We start from the raw sequence: 15,382 nt of genomic DNA, 5'->3' as shown, positions 1-15,382 counted from the left end.
TTTGTTGGGTGGTCGTGCCCTGGGGAAGATTTGTTGGGTGGTCGTGCCTCGGAAAAGATGGGGGAATTTGTTGGGTGGTCGTGCCCTGGGGAAGGGGGGGGGATTTTTTGGGTTGTCGTGCCCCGGGGAAGGGGGGGGGGATTTGTTGGGTGGTCGTGCCCTGGGGAAGATTTGTTGGGTGGTCGTGCCTCGGAAAAGATGGGGGGATTTGTTGGGTGGTCGTGCCCCATGAAAGATTTGTTGGGTGGTCGTTCCCCGGGGAAGGTGGGGATATTTGTTGGGTGGTTGTGCCCCGGGAAAGAGGGGGGGATTTGTTGGGTGGTCGTGTCCCGGGGAAAGATGGGGGGATTTGTTGGGTGGTGGGATTTGTTGGTTGGTCGTGTCCCGGGGAAGGCGGGGTGTGTCTGCCCGTGCCCCCTGCTGTGTGGTCCTGGTGCCTCTTTCTAATCCTGTCTGTTCCATCGTCTTCCAGAATTCGGAGGTGTCCGTGTTTGAGGTGAATATCCGCTTCATCGGGGGTCTGCTGGCGGCATACTACCTGTCCGGACAAGAGGTGAGGCTCCCGACCCCTCTGCTACACGCGCTGATGTAGTGTCTGCCGTCTCTCCGACCACTTTCTGTAATCACAGCGGAGCTGCTTCTGAGTGGTCCGCGCTCCCCGGAGTCTCTGCGGTCTCGATGTACACAAATCATCCGCATAAACATACCGCCATGCTGTGCACATCACTCACTGGGGGTAGTAGTGCTCACCAGGGATGGGTGTAGTTTATATGATTTTAACCCTAGAGTTGCTGCTACACCACGGCCTGAATTGGCAGATAACAGAAGACAATTGACAGCAGTCCTTACCTGTGTCCTGTCCTGGCGCTCGGTGTGAACAGCTGAGCACACCCAGCAGGGTCCAGCAGAGACCCCCCTGCTCCTCAGGGCTGCTGTGAAGGGTAGCGTGGGGTTAAATCTCGGCGGTCGTGCCGGCGTTGCTGTCCGCCCCTCCCCCGTGTCAGTGATGGCGTCTGGCCACACGCGGATATTAAGAGGCTTTTAGCACCTCGTGGCTGTGGAGGCGCCGCCGTCCTCCCCTCTAAGTGGCTGATTGACTCTCACTAAGAGGTGAAGCGTCCACTGCTGATAAACCCTTCACCTCCTGGGAGTTGTAGTACTTTCTTATTCCCGGCCTCCTCCATCTTCACGTAGATTAACCCTTTGTCCCCACTCCAGGTGTTTAAGAACAAGGCCGTGCTGCTGGCGGAGAAGCTGCTCCCCGCATTTAACACCCCGACCGGCATCCCCTGGGCCATGGTGAATCTGAAGAGGTGCGTCCTGGGGCTGTGTCCGGGATCAGGGGCCCCTGCTTCTCACCCCTGGGCACCGGGAGAGCCACCTGACACCCGCTCCTCTCTATTTCTAGTGGCGTTGGCAGGAACTGGGGCTGGGCGTCTGCGGGCAGCAGCATCCTGGCAGAATTCGGGACCCTTCACCTGGAGTTTGTGCACCTGACGTACCTGACGGGAAACCCTGTGTACTACAACAAGGTGAGTGCTTCACTGTGAGTATAACAGATGGAGAGGGTCTCCTGGGCCCCCCATGTGGCCTACTCAGGGAATGTCAGGATCTCCTAGGCCCTCCCCCCTCGGCCAACTAAGGGGGTGTCGGGGTCTCCTGGGCCCCCCCCCCGCAGCCTACTCAGGGGGTGTCGGGGTCTCCTGCCCCCCCCCCCCCCCCGCAGCCTACTCAGGGGTAGTTGGGGTCTCCTGGGCCCCCCCCCCGCGGCCTACTCAGGGGTAGTTGGGGTCTCCTGGGCCCCCCCCCCCCGCGGCCTACTCAGGGGTAGTTGGGGTCTCCTGGGCCCCCCCCCCCCGCAGCCTACTCAGGGGGTGTCGGGGTCTCCTGGGCCCCCCCCGCGGCCTACTCAGGGGGTGTCAGGGTCTCCTGGGCCCCCCCGCGGCCTACTCAGGAGGTGTCGGGATCTCCTGTGCCCCCCCCGCAGCCTACTCAGGGGGTGTTGGGGTCTCCCTTACTTTCGTCATTGGGTCTTCTGGGACCATTGTTCTTGCCTCCATGTGGAGTGGCAGTAATTTCCATTGATGAGTTGTTATTACGGGGCCGGACCCCCGCACGTGGTAGACTAACATATTCTGGTCTTAGGTCATGCACATCAGAAAACTTCTGCAGAAAATGGATCGTCCCAACGGGCTCTACCCCAACTACCTGAATCCTAGGACGGGGCGCTGGGGGCAACGTAAGTAGTAGAATAACAACTCCTAATATCCGCACATACAAGTGGACGTGTGAGGCTGACCCGTGTACAATTAACCCTTCCTGTCCTTGCAGACCACACATCAGTGGGGGGATTAGGGGACAGTTTTTACGAATACCTCCTGAAGGCCTGGCTGGTGTCGGACCGGACGGACACCGAGGCCCGGAACATCTATGACAACGCGATAGAAGTGAGTACCGTGATATATGTATTACATTACCGTCATGGCCTAAAGTGTTGGGACCCTTGAAATTGTTTCAGAAAATGAAATATTTATCCCGGAACATTGTCACAATTCCACGTGTTTTCTTATACACAGGTTTATTTCCTTTGTGTGTATTGGAACAACAGAAAAAAACTGCAAATTGGACATAATTTCACACAAAACCCCCAAAAACGGTCAGGACAAAATTGTTGGCACCTTTCCAAAATTGTGGGTAAACAACTTTGTTTCCAGCACGTGATGCTCTTTCACACTCGCCTGTGGCAAGTAACAGGTGTGGGCAATATGGAAATCACATCTGAAACCAGATAAAAGGGGAGAAGTTGCCTCAACCTTTGCATTGTGTGTCTGTGTGTGCCACACTAAGCATGGAGAACATAAAGAGGAAAAGAGAACTGTCTGAGGACTTGTGAACCAACATTGTTGAAAAATATTATTATTATTTATTATTATAGCGCCATTTATTCCATGGAACTTTACATGTGAATGGGGTATACAATTACAATAATTTTGAACAAAGTGTGACGGTGACTGGTCCAGGAGGAGCGAGGACCCTGCCCGCGAGGGCTCACAGTCTACAGGGGATGGGTGAGGATACAGTAGGTGAGGGTAGAGCTGGTCGTGCAGCGGTGTGGTGGAGCGAGGACCCTGCCCGCGAGGGCTCACAGTCTACAGGGGATGGGTGAGGATACAGTAGGTGAGGGTAGAGCTGGTCGTGCAGCGGTATGGTGGAGCGAGGACCCTGCCCGCGAGGGCTCACAGTCTACAAGGGATGGGTGAGGATACAGTAGGTGAGGGCAGAGCTGGTCGTGCAGTGGTATGGTGGAGCGAGGACCCTGCCCGCGAGGGCTCAGTCTACAGGGGATGGGTGAGGATACAGTAGGTGATGGTAGAGCTGGTCGTGCAGCGGTATGGTGGAGCGAGGACCCTGCCCGCGAGGGCTCACAATCTACAAGGGATGGGTGAGGATACAGTAGGTGAGGGCAGAGCTGGTCGTGCAGTGGTATGGTGGAGCGAGGACCCTGCCCGCGAGGGCTCAGTCTACAGGGGATTGGTGAGGATACAGTAGGTGAGGGTAGAGCTGGTCGTGCAGCGGTATGGTGGAGCGAGGACCCTGCCCGCGAGGGCTCAGTCTACAGGGGATTGGTGAGGATACAGTAGGTGAGGGTAGAGCTGGTCGTGCAGCGGTATGGTGGAGCGAGGACCCTGCCCGCGAGGGCTCAGTCTACAGGGGATTGGTGAGGATACAGTAGGTGAGGGTAGAGCTGGTCGTGCAGCGGTATGGTGGAGCGAGGATCCTGCCCGCGAGGGCTCAGTCTACAGGGGATGGGTGAGGATAAAGTAGGTGAGGGTAGAGCTGGTTGTGCAGTGGTATGGTGGAGCGAGAACCCTGCCCGCGAGGGCTCACAATCTACAGGGGATGAGTGAGGATACAGTAGGTGAGGGTAGAGCTGGTCGTGCAGCGGTATGGTGGAGCGAGGACCCTGCCCGCGAGGGCTCACAATCTACAGGGGATGGGTGAGGGTACAGTAGGTGAGGGTAGAGCTGGTCGTGCAGCGGTATAGTGGAGCGAGGACCCTGCCCACGAGGGCTCACAGTCTACAAGGAATGGGTGAGGATACAGTAGGTGAGGGTAGAGCTGGTCGTGCAGCGGTATGGTGAAGCGAGGACCCTGCCCGCGAGGGCTCACAATCTACAAGGGATGGGTGAGGATACAGTAGGTGAGGGGTAGAGCTGGTCGTGCAGCGGTATGGTGGGGCGATGGTTACTGCAGGTTGTTGGCTTGTCGGAAGAGCTGGGTCTTCAGGTTCCTTTTGAAGGTTTCCACGGTAGGCGAGAGTCTGATGTGTTGGGGTAGAGAGTTCCAGAGTAGGAGGGAAGCACGGGAGAAATCTTGTATGCGATTGTGAGAAGAGGAGATAAGAGGGGAGTAGAGCAGGAGATCTTGTGAGGATCGGAGGCTGCGTGCAGGTATGTACCGGGAGACTAGGTCACAGATGTATGGAGGGACAGGTTGTGGATGGCTTTATATGTCATGGTTAGGGTTTTGAACTGGAGTCTCTGGGCAATGGGGAGCCAGTGAAGGGATTGACAGAGAGGAGAGGCCGGGGAATAGCGGGGGGACAGGTGGATTAGAGGGCAGCAGAGTTTAGGATAGATTAGAGGGGTGCGAGAGTGTTAGAGGGGCCACAGAGCAGGAGGTTGCAGTAGTCGAGGCGGGAGATGATGAGGGCGTGCACTAGTGTTTTTGCAGATTCGTGGCTGAGGAATGTGCGGATCCGGGAGATATTTTTGAGTTGGAGTCGGCAGGAAGTGGAAAGGGCTTGGATATGAGGTGTGAAGGAGAGATCAGAGTCCAGGGTTACTCCAAGGCAGCGAGCTTGAGGGACTGGGGAGAGTGGACAGCCATTGACTTTGATGGATAGGTCAGATGGGGGGATGTGAATGAGAGGGTGGAAAGATGATGAATTCTGTTTTGTCCATGTTAAGTTTTAGAAATCTGGCAGAGAAGAAGGATGAGATGGCGGACAGACATTGTGGGATTGTGGTTAGTAATGAGGAGATATCGGGTCCAGAGAGGTAGATCTGTGTGTCATCAGCATAGAGGTGATAATGAAAGCCATGAGACTCTATGAGCTGTCCCAGGCCGAAGGTGTAGATGGAGAAGAGCAGAGGTCCTAGGACTGAACCTTGGGGGACACCGACAGATAGGGGGCGAGATGAGAAGGTGGTGTGTGAGTGGGAGACGCTGAATGTCCGGTCTGTTATGTATGAGGAGATCCAAGATAGGGCCAAGTCTGTGATGCCGAGAGATGAGAGAGTCTGTAGTAAGAGGGAATGGTCCACTGTGTCAAAGGCAGATGACAGGTCTAGGAGGAGGAGGAGGGCAGGTCCAGGAGGAGGAGGACAGAGTAGTGTTGCTTGGATTTGGTGGTTAGTAGGTCGTTGGTGACTTTAGTCAGTGCAGTTTCAGTAGAATGGTGCGGTCGGAAACCAGATTGTAGGCGGTGGAAGAGGGAGCAGGAGGAGAGGTGGGAGGACAGCTCAGAATGGACATGTTGTTCCAGTAGTTTGGAGGCTTAGGGGAGAAGTGATATGGGGCGATAGCTAGACACAGAGGATGGGTCAAGGGAGGGCTTTTTGAGGATGGGTGTGATCGAGGCATGTTTGAAGCATCAGGGGAAGACACCAGTTGTTAGTGACAGGTTGAAAAGGTGGGTTGGCCAATACTTGGAGCAAACTTCCCCTATAAATGGTAGGTCGAACTAACTTAATTAAAATGGTGTTAATGCCCCAATTATTATATATCCTTCATAATTCACCGGTTTGGATCCCCATGAGAATATTTTATAAATTTCAGGCACTGTTTCGGGAATTGATCTGGAAAAAAGGGGTGGCTAGAATCAGCTTGGATACACTTCAAAGGCCCAAAGATCAGGGAGGACTAGCCGCACCTAATCCATGGACATACTTTCTGGCTTCTCAAATGCAACAGCTCTGGTTAATCCAGGGGAATCTAGATAAACTGATACGTCTACTCTCACACAATCTGCCAATTACCTCCTTTCTAGAAACAGGAACCTCGGGGTGGGATGCTAGGCGACACCTCCCAACCCTAACACTTATGGGGAAAACGTGGCAGAAAATCAAATTGTTGTTGGGAATAAAAGGCTTTACCCCGTTTACCCCGTTGTGGCATAATGTCGGCCTTCCAGAGATCCATAAATTGAAAGGATTCGGAATATGGGAAAAATTGGGAATAACTAATGTGGCGCAAATATTAGAGGGGGAAATATTTAAATCGTTCCAACAGATAAAAGAAGAATATTGTGTCCCACAAACTAGTTTTTACTTTTACCTCCAATTGAGGCATGCACGGTTTGTACAGCCGCGACATATGCAAAGTAAAATCCAGCATCATCTACTGTTTAACACATTATTATGCCATAGAGGTGGGAAGGGATTGATTTCCAGAATTTACGTGATACTTATGCAGCAATTTCAGTGGGACAGACCCTTAAATGTTAAGGAGAGGTGGGAACGCGACATTGGTACTATAACCTCAGAGGAGTGGGAAGATGTGGTGGGGAGCGTTCCGATACTATCTACATGTGAGGCACATAGACTGTCACAGTTGTACTTATTACATAGGGTATATAGAACCCCCAAATTTCTACAGCGCATTGGGGCAAGGAATGACCGTGCGTGTCCGAAATGTGGAGAGGAAGGAGCAGATCTTATGCATATGATGTGGACGTGTAGGAGGGTCGCTGTATTCTGGAATGAGTGTGTGCAATATATTAATGATGTGTTTGAGTGTAATTTACCCCTATATCCTAAAGTGTGTGTATTAGGCCATGTAGAAATAATAGGATGTGAAGAGGATGAAATAATAACTATTAAGAGGACTCTATACCAGGTCAGAAAGCTTATAGCCGCACATTGGTTGGATCCCAGGTCAGAAAGCTTATAGCCGCACATTGGTTGGATCCCAGGTCAGAAAGCTTATAGCTGCCCATTGGCTGGATCCCAGGTCACAAAGCTTATAGCCGCACATTGGTTGGATCCCAGGTCAGAAAGCTTATAGCCGCACATTGGTTGGATCCCAGGTCAGAAAGCTTATAGCCGCACATTGGTTGGATCCCAGGTCAGAAAGCTTATAGCCGCACATTGGCTGGATCCCAGGTCAGAAAGCTTATAGCCGCACATTGGTTAGATCCCAGGTCAGAAAGCTTATAGCCGCACATTGGTTGGATCCCAGGTCAGAAAGCTTATAGCTGCACATTGGCTGGATCCCAGGTCAGAAAGCTTATAGCTGCACATTGGTTGGATCCCAGGTCAGAAAGCTTATAGCCGCACATTGGCTGGATCCCAGGTCAGAAAGCTTATAGCCGCACATTGGCTGGATCCCAGGTCAGAAAGCTTATAGCTGCACATTGGCTGGATCCCAGGTCAGAAAGCTTATAGCTGCACATTGGTTGGATCCCAGGTCAGAAAGCTTATAGCTGCACATTGGCTGGATCCCAGGTCAGAAAGCTTATAGCTGCACATTGGCTGGATCCCAGGTCAGAAAGCTTATAGCTGCACATTGGCTGGATCCCAGGTCAGAAAGCTTATAGCCGCACATTGGCTGGATCCCAGGTCAGAAAGCTTATAGCCGCACATTGGCTGGATCCCAGGTCAGAAAGCTTATAGCCGCACATTGGTTGGATCCCAGGTCACAAAGCTTATAGCCGCACATTGGCTGGATCCCAGGTCACAAAGCTTATAGCTGCACATTGGTTGGATCCCAGGTCAGAAAGCTTATAGCCGCACATTGGCTGGATCCCAGGTCAGAAAGCTTATAGCCGCACATTGTGTAACATACCTGGCGGCGTCCTTGCATGGTGGTCCATCTCCCACTATGCAAGAGGGCGCACTTGATCTCCTGTCCAGAATGTCTCTCTGGCTTCCCTCCATGCTGTCTGTTTGTGTCTGTTTCTGCTGCTTAAGGGCGGCGCCCGATCACTTCCTGCCTTTTGTACCTGCTGTGGGTCACACCCCTTGTGCGTCCTCAGCCTATTGCTGTCTGTCACTTGGTATATAGCTCAGCAGCTCCCTTCTATCCCTGCCTGAGCATAGTGTTTCCTTCAGTGTGTGCTTGCACTCTGAAGGTGCCAGGTCCCGTCTCTTGTCTCCTGCTTTTTGTATCAGTTCCCGTGTCTGAACTGAGTCCTGTATGTCTCCTGCTTTGCGGTATCAGCTCCCGTGTCTGAACTGAGTCCTTTCTGTGTTCTCTTGTCTGTCCTGTCTGAACACGCTCCTAGCCTGTTCCTCCTGCTTTCTAGGGGCCGATTACCTAGACCCGTTCCTGTATCTTGTCTGACCTGTCTGAACTCGCTCCTAGCCTGTTCCTCCTGCCTTCTAGTGGCCGATTTCCTAGACCCGCTCCTGTGTCGGGTCTGTCCTGTCTGAACACGCTCCTTGCCTGTTCGTTCCGCCTTCTAGTGGCCGATTTCCTAGACCCGCTCCTGCGTCTGGTCTGTCCTGTCTGAACACGCTCCTTGCCTGTTCGTTCCGCCTCTCTGGGGGCCGTATTCCCAGACCCGCTCCTGTATCCCTCTGCAGTGTCGGTCTCCTCCGTACACTCAGTTCCAGTCTGAACTCTCTCCTGTCCTTTACCTGTTTTGCCTCTATGTCCGTTCCCTTCCTTTTTCTGCAGAGTCTGAACTCGTACCTAACTCCTGCTTGTTGTCTCTGCAAGTACTGTGTGAGTATCTGGCTCTGTCTTTCCCTTCCTGTCTGTTCCGTGTGAACAGAGCCCTGTCCTCCCTGCTCAGCCTTGTCTGCACTCTAGCTGTGCTTGCCTGTAACCCTCTGCCTGTATTGTTCCTGAGTCCCGGTGTGTACTGGGTCCTATCCCGCCTGTGTTCCTACCTGCTAGTGCCTCCCTGTCTGCACTCTAGCTGTGCTTGCCTTTACCCCCCTGCCTGCATACCCGCCTGCCTGCATACCAGTCGTGCCTGCCTATACCCACCAGTCTGTGTGCCAGCCTACCAGCCTGTTCCTGTATTCCCCTGTGTGGGTCAACAGCCGTGTCCGGGGTCTGTCCTGGAGTAGCACCTGGTCCCTCTGCTCGGTTCCTCCTTGGTGCACTGGCGTCGTATGCCGTCGTGCGACCCTGGTCGGATCGGGTGAATACTTAGTCACGCCCCTCCAGGCATTCACTCTCCGGCACGGTCCAGTGGAATCACTACCAATCACACGCACACGCCGCTTAGCCCGGGCGTGTGCATAACACATTGGTTGGATCCCAGGTCAGAAAGCTTATAGCCGCACATTGGTTGGATCCCAGGTCAGAAAGCTTATAGCTGCACATTGGCTGGATCCCAGGTCAGAAAGCTTATAGCCCCACATTGGCTGGATCCCAGGTCAGAAAGCTTATAGCCGCACATTGGCTGGATCCCAGGTCAGAAAGCTTATAGCCGCACATTGGCTGGATCCCAGGTCAGAAAGCTTATAGCCGCACATTGGTTGGATCCCAGGTCAGAAAGCTTATAGCCGCACATTGGCTGGATCCCAGGTCAGAAAGCTTATAGCCGCACATTGGCTGGATCCCAGGTCAGAAAGCTTATAGCCCCACATTGGTTGGATCCCAGGTCAGAAAGCTTATAGCCGCACATTGGCTGGATCCCAGGTCAGAAAGCTTATAGCCGCACATTGGCTGGATCCCAGGTCAGAAAGCTTATAGCCGCACATTGGTTGGATCCCAGGTCAGAAAGCTTATAGCCGCACATTGGTTGGATCCCAGGTCAGAAAGCTTATAGCCGCACATTGGTTGGATCCCAGGTCAGAAAGCTTATAGCTGCACATTGGTTGGATCCCAGGTCAGAAAGCTTATAGCTGCACATTGGTTGGATCCCAGGTCAGAAAGCTTATAGCTGCACATTGGTTGGATCCCAGGTCAGAAAGCTTATAGCCGCACATTGGTTGGATCCCAGGTCAGAAAGCTTATAGCCGCACATTGGTTGGATCCCAGGTCAGAAAGCTTATAGCCGCACATTGGTTGGATCCCAGGTCAGAAAGCTTATAGCCGCACATTGGTTGGATCCCAGGTCAGAAAGCTTATAGCTGCACATTGGTTGGATCCCAGGTCAGAAAGCTTATAGCTGCACATTGGTTGGATCCCTCCCCTCTCAGGCTCCAGGAATTTTTGGATAGAATGCGTCTTTTATTGAGATTAGAAGAGGGGGTGTACAAAAAGCGGAAGGCTACACGTAAATTTGATAAAATCTGGGGTAAATGGAGCATGTTTCATGGTTATCATATTATGTCTATTTTAAATATCACTTGAGTTTGAAATGTTGTGGTCTCTCATGTTCTGTATAACTAATTACTGATTATCAGATATTAAGCTCTGTACCCATGGATCAAATTATTAATGCTTTAACAGTCGGATAAGCTATATGATGGTATACGGTCTGTAACAAAAATTTTGCTTTTGCCATATGGTTCTTGGGGCTGTTATGGGTGGGGGGAAGGGGAACGGGTGGGTCTTGAGAGGCACTGCTAGTTTAGTGATGCCTCACTGTTGTTTATGTATAATGTTATAAAAAGTTTTTTAATAAATATCTGATTTAAAAAAAGAAAAGGTGGGTTAGGGTTGGGATGAAGATGGTGGTGAGGTTGGGGATGAGGTGGGATGGGATTGGGTCAAGTTCACAGGTGGTGAGTTGTGATTTGGAGAGTAAAGAGGAAAGTTGATCTTCCGTAATGGTGTAGAAGCTGGTTTTGGAGGAGGAGGAGGATTGTGGTGTGAGGAGGGGCTGTGGGGATTTTAGGCAAAAACTTTGTCTTATGGTGTCAATCTTCTGCTTGAAGAATGAGGCAAAGTCTTCAGCTGAGATGAGAGGAGAGGGAGGAGGCACTGGGGGGACGGAGGAGAGAATTGAAGGTGTTGAATAGTTGTTTAGGGTTGTGAGACAGGGAGGATATGAGAGATGAGAAGTAGGTTTGTTTTGCTGCAGTGAGTGTGGACTTGAAGGTAGTGAGGGACTGTTTGAATGCGATGAAGTGCTCATTGGAGTGGGGCCTTTTCCATCTACGCTCAACAACCCTGGAGGCCTGTCGCAGTTCAACAATCCCAAGGTTACAAGTCCATCTCCAGAGATCTTGATGTTCGTTTGTCCACCTTGCGCAACATAATCAAGAAGTTTACAACCATGGCACTGCAGATAATCTCCCTTGACATGGACAGCAGAGAAAAATTGATGAAGGGTTGTAACGCAGGATAGTCCGGATGGTGGATAAGCAGCCCCAATCAAGTTCCAAAGAAATTCAAGCTGTCCTGCCGGCTCAGGGGGCATCAGTGTCAGCGCAAACTATCCGTTCATATGTAAATGAAATGAAACGCTATGGCAGGAGCCCCCCGAGGACCCCACTGCTGACGCAGAGACATAAAACAGCTAGGCTGCAGTATGCCAAAATGTACGTGAGTAGCCAAAATCCATCTAGAAAAGTGTCTTGTGTACAGATGAGACCAAGATAGAGCTTTTTGGTAAAGCACATCATTCTACGGTTTGCCGAAAAGAGACGTTGCCAATGTCTCGACGGTATCTTCTTCACTACAGACACTCCTTGCTTGAAGGTACCAATGCATCGAATAGGTCCAGCTTCATTTTTGGAATAACCTTTTTTTTTGTCTTTTGTAAGAGTTGATCTCTTTTTGCATGTAATGCGCAATGATGGGCCCTCTTTAGAGGTTTACAAGGATCTCTCCTTTCCCTAAATCGTCAGTCCAGAGTAGGCTCGCCATTCTAGCTATAGTCCCATCCCCAGGTGATGCCGCGGTGAAACATGTTGGGGGATGTGTGCTCCTGTGAAAACTGTCCTATCTGCCTTAGACTGTTGACACCCCGGGGTGTCACAAAGTGATATTTTAGCAATCGCCTCTACACTGTATTACAATTATGTAGGCAATATAGGGACCGGATGTTAAATGTTTAGTCCAAATAGTGGAAGATAATGAAAGCTTCTTGGACCTGCAGAAGCGCTATCCAAAGCGCGAAACGTCTGCTGTCCGTCCTCTCTCCCCGCACTCCCCGCTTTCCACTGAATTTTTATTCACTTTATGAAAGAGCGGTGAGTGCAGCTCTCGTTATCTTACACCTAAGGTTCTTCATGTATGTTGTGTGCGTCAGTTATAACAGGTGGGCTGTATACGCTGCCTGACAGGTGCTGCAGGCATTCTACATTTACCCTGTTTCACGTTTAGTATTACCCCACTAGTTTAATTCATAATAAAAGTTAAGTTTTAGGACTTGTTAGTGAGGGTTCTTGTTGGGTTATCCCAAATTGTAAATAATTACGATGTGAGTTGTAGTCCTCCTGTCCTCTCACCATCTCATTATCTGTTCCAGGCCATCGAGAAGCATCTCATCCGTAAATCGAATGGCGGTCTGACCTTTATAGGCGAGTGGAAGAACGGGCACCTGGAGAGAAAGATGGGACACCTGACCTGCTTTGCAGGTGGCATGTTGGCACTGGGAGCAGACGGGTCCCCAGGGGACAAGGCCGGACACTACCTTCAGCTGGGTGCGGAGATCGCTCACACATGTCACGAGTCCTACGACCGGACAGGTCAGTGCCAGGGTCCAGGGGCGGGGTGACGCTGGCTGATGCCATGTCTGGGTGTCATGTAGGTGCCAGTCCTGCAGCGGGTGCTGATTTCTGTCCTTCTCACAGTGTTGAAGTTAGGTCCTGAAGCTTTTAAGTTTGACGGTGGCGCAGAAGCCGTGGCTGTCCGCCAGAACGAGAAATATTACATCCTGAGACCAGAGGTGATCGAGACGTACTGGTACATGTGGCGCTTCACCCACGACCCCAAATACCGGAACTGGGGCTGGGAAGCTGCTCAGGTGTGCCCCCCGTGTGCATACTCCAGCGCTCCTGCTCCCCTCCCTCCAACTGCACTCCTGCCCACCCCCACCAGGCTCCTTCCATCCCTCCAACTGGGCTTCTGACCCCCATCACTCCACCTGGGCTTCTGACCCTCATCCCTCCACCCTGGGCTTCTGACCCTCATCCCTCCACCCTGGGCTTCTGACCCTCATCCCTCCACCCTGGGCTTCTGACCCTCATCCCTCCACCCTGGGCTTCTGACCCTCATCCCTCCACCCTGGGCTTCTGACCCTCATCCCTCCACCCTGGGCTTCTGACCCTCATCCCTCCACCCTGGGCTTCTGACCCTCATCCCTCCACCCTGGGCTTCTGACCCTCATCCCTCCACCCTGGGCTTCTGACCCTCATCCCTCCACCCTGGGCTTCTGACCCTCATCCCTCCACCCTGGGCTTCTGACCCTCATCCCTCCACCCTGGGCTTCTGACCCTCATCCCTCCACCCTGGGCTTCTGACCCTCATCCCTCATCCCTCCACCCTGGGCTTCTGACCCTCATCCCTCCACCCTGGGCTTCTGACCCTCATCCCTCCACCCTGGGCTTCTGACCCTCATCCCTCCACCCTGGGCTTCTGACCCTCATCCCTCCACCCTGGGCTTCTGACCCTCATCCCTCCACCCTGGGCTTCTGACCCTCATCCCTCCACCCTGGGCTTCTGACCCTCATCCCTCCACCCTGGGCTTCTGACCCTCATCCCTCCACCCTGGGCTTCTGACCCTCATCCCTCCACCCTGGGCTTCTGACCCTCATCCCTCCACCCTGGGCTTCTGACCCTCATCCCTCCACCCTGGGCTTCTGACCCTCATCCCTCCACCCTGGGCTTCTGACCCTCATCCCTCCACCCTGGGCTTCTGACCCTCATCCCTCCACCCTGGGCTTCTGACCCTCATCCCTCCACCCTGGGCTTCTGACCCTCATCCCTCCACCCTGGGCTTCTGACCCTCATCCCTCCACCCTGGGCTTCTGACCCTCATCCCTCCACCCTGGGCTTCTGACCCTCATCCCTCCACCCTGGGCTTCTGACCCTCATCCCTCCACCCTGGGCTTCTGACCCTCATCCCTCCACCCTGGGCTTCTGACCCTCATCCCTCCACCCTGGGCTTCTGACCCTCATCCCTCCACCCTGGGCTTCTGACCCTCATCCCTCCACCCTGGGCTTCTGACCCTCATCCCTCCACCCTGGGCTTCTGACCCTCATCCCTCCACCCTGGGCTTCTGACCCCCATCCCTCCACCCTGGGCTTCTGACCCCCATCCCTCCACCTTGGGCTTCTGACCCCCATCCCTCCACCTTGGGCTTCTGACCCTCATCCCTCCACCCTTCTTTCCCAGTGCTTATGCCCCACCCCCTGTGATGCTCCTCCTCTTGTGATATACTCCTCCTGTGACCTGCCCCTCCCCCTCTCCGCCCTATGCTGATTCACTGTGGCTTTGTCTCCCCCTCCAGGCCATTGATAAGTACTGCAGAGTGAGTGGCGGCTTCTCTGGTCTGAAGGACGTGTACTCGTCGGGCCCCGCGTACGATGACGTCCAGCAGAGCTTCTTCCTGGCCGAGACTCTGAAGTGAGTTTATTGCGATGGTTAAAGTTAGAAGATAAATAGAACCGCAGCAGTCGCCCCATCCAGAGGCTGCAGGTCCTTTACTTCATGTAGAATTGGACATCAGAGAGACAGGGGAGAGCTGCGGGGGGAGAGACAGGGGAGAGCTGCGGGGGGAGAGACAGGGGAGAGCTGCGGGGGGAGAGACAGGGGAGAGCTGCGGGGGGAGAGACAGGGGAGAGCTGCGGGGGGAGAGACAGGGGAGAGCTGCGGGGGGAGAGACAGGGGAGAGCTGCGGGGGGAGAGACAGGGGGGAGAGACAGGGGAGAGCTGCGGGGGGAGACGTGCGGGGGAGACGTGCGGGGGGAGAGAGACGGGGGAGACGTGCGGGGGGAGACGTGCGGGGGGAGAGACGGGGGAGACGTGCGGGGGGAGAGAGACGGGGGAGACGTGCGGGGGGAGAGACGGGGGAGACGTGCGGGGGGAGAGGCGGGGGGAGAGACACAGGGGAGACGTGCGGGGGGAGAGACACAGGGGAGACGTGCGGGGGGAGAGAGACGGGGGAGAGACGGGGGGGGAGACGTGCGGCGGGGGGAGAGACGGGGGAGACGTGCGGCGGGGGGAGAGACGGGGGAGACGTGCGGCGGGGGGAGAGACGGGGGAGACGTGCGGCGGGGGGAGAGAGACTGGTGGATGATGGCCGTTTCGCGTTTCTATGGGTCCAATATTGCGATGGTCAACAACTTCCCCATAGACCCGGGGCTGGTTTTCAACAAAGTGGGGCCCTGGGTAAAAGTTTAAAGTGGGGCCCCAATGCTGACATACTGCACCACCCAGGGGAACATTTTGGTTGTATTTACTTGCGCTGAGTTCAGGCCGTTCAGTCCGTGCGATTGACCATCTTCTAGTCGTTCGGTGCCGGTTTTC

General features: G+C 53.7%; 1 protein-coding gene across 1 annotated transcript in view; it reads left to right on the top strand.

Moving 5' to 3' along the window:
• Window positions 1-15,382, top strand: part of MAN1A2 (mannosidase alpha class 1A member 2) — a 71,384-nt gene that overhangs the window by 21,328 nt on the left and 34,674 nt on the right. Inside the window, exons 5-12 of the mRNA XM_073668738.1 lie at window positions 473-553; window positions 1,219-1,313; window positions 1,409-1,532; window positions 2,146-2,239; window positions 2,332-2,447; window positions 12,380-12,599; window positions 12,705-12,877; window positions 14,364-14,479. Of these exons, the coding sequence (XP_073524839.1) occupies window positions 473-553; window positions 1,219-1,313; window positions 1,409-1,532; window positions 2,146-2,239; window positions 2,332-2,447; window positions 12,380-12,599; window positions 12,705-12,877; window positions 14,364-14,479 (1,019 nt within the window). The remainder of the gene's footprint in view (window positions 1-472; window positions 554-1,218; window positions 1,314-1,408; window positions 1,533-2,145; window positions 2,240-2,331; window positions 2,448-12,379; window positions 12,600-12,704; window positions 12,878-14,363; window positions 14,480-15,382) is intronic.

Source organism: Phyllobates terribilis, unplaced genomic scaffold (assembly GCF_046119375.1).
Source record: "Phyllobates terribilis strain yellow unplaced genomic scaffold, ASM4611937v1 Scaffold_2__4_contigs__length_985480577, whole genome shotgun sequence".
Lineage (NCBI taxonomy): Eukaryota > Metazoa > Chordata > Amphibia > Anura > Dendrobatidae > Phyllobates > Phyllobates terribilis.
This window is presented reverse-complemented; position numbering and strand designations above follow the sequence as displayed.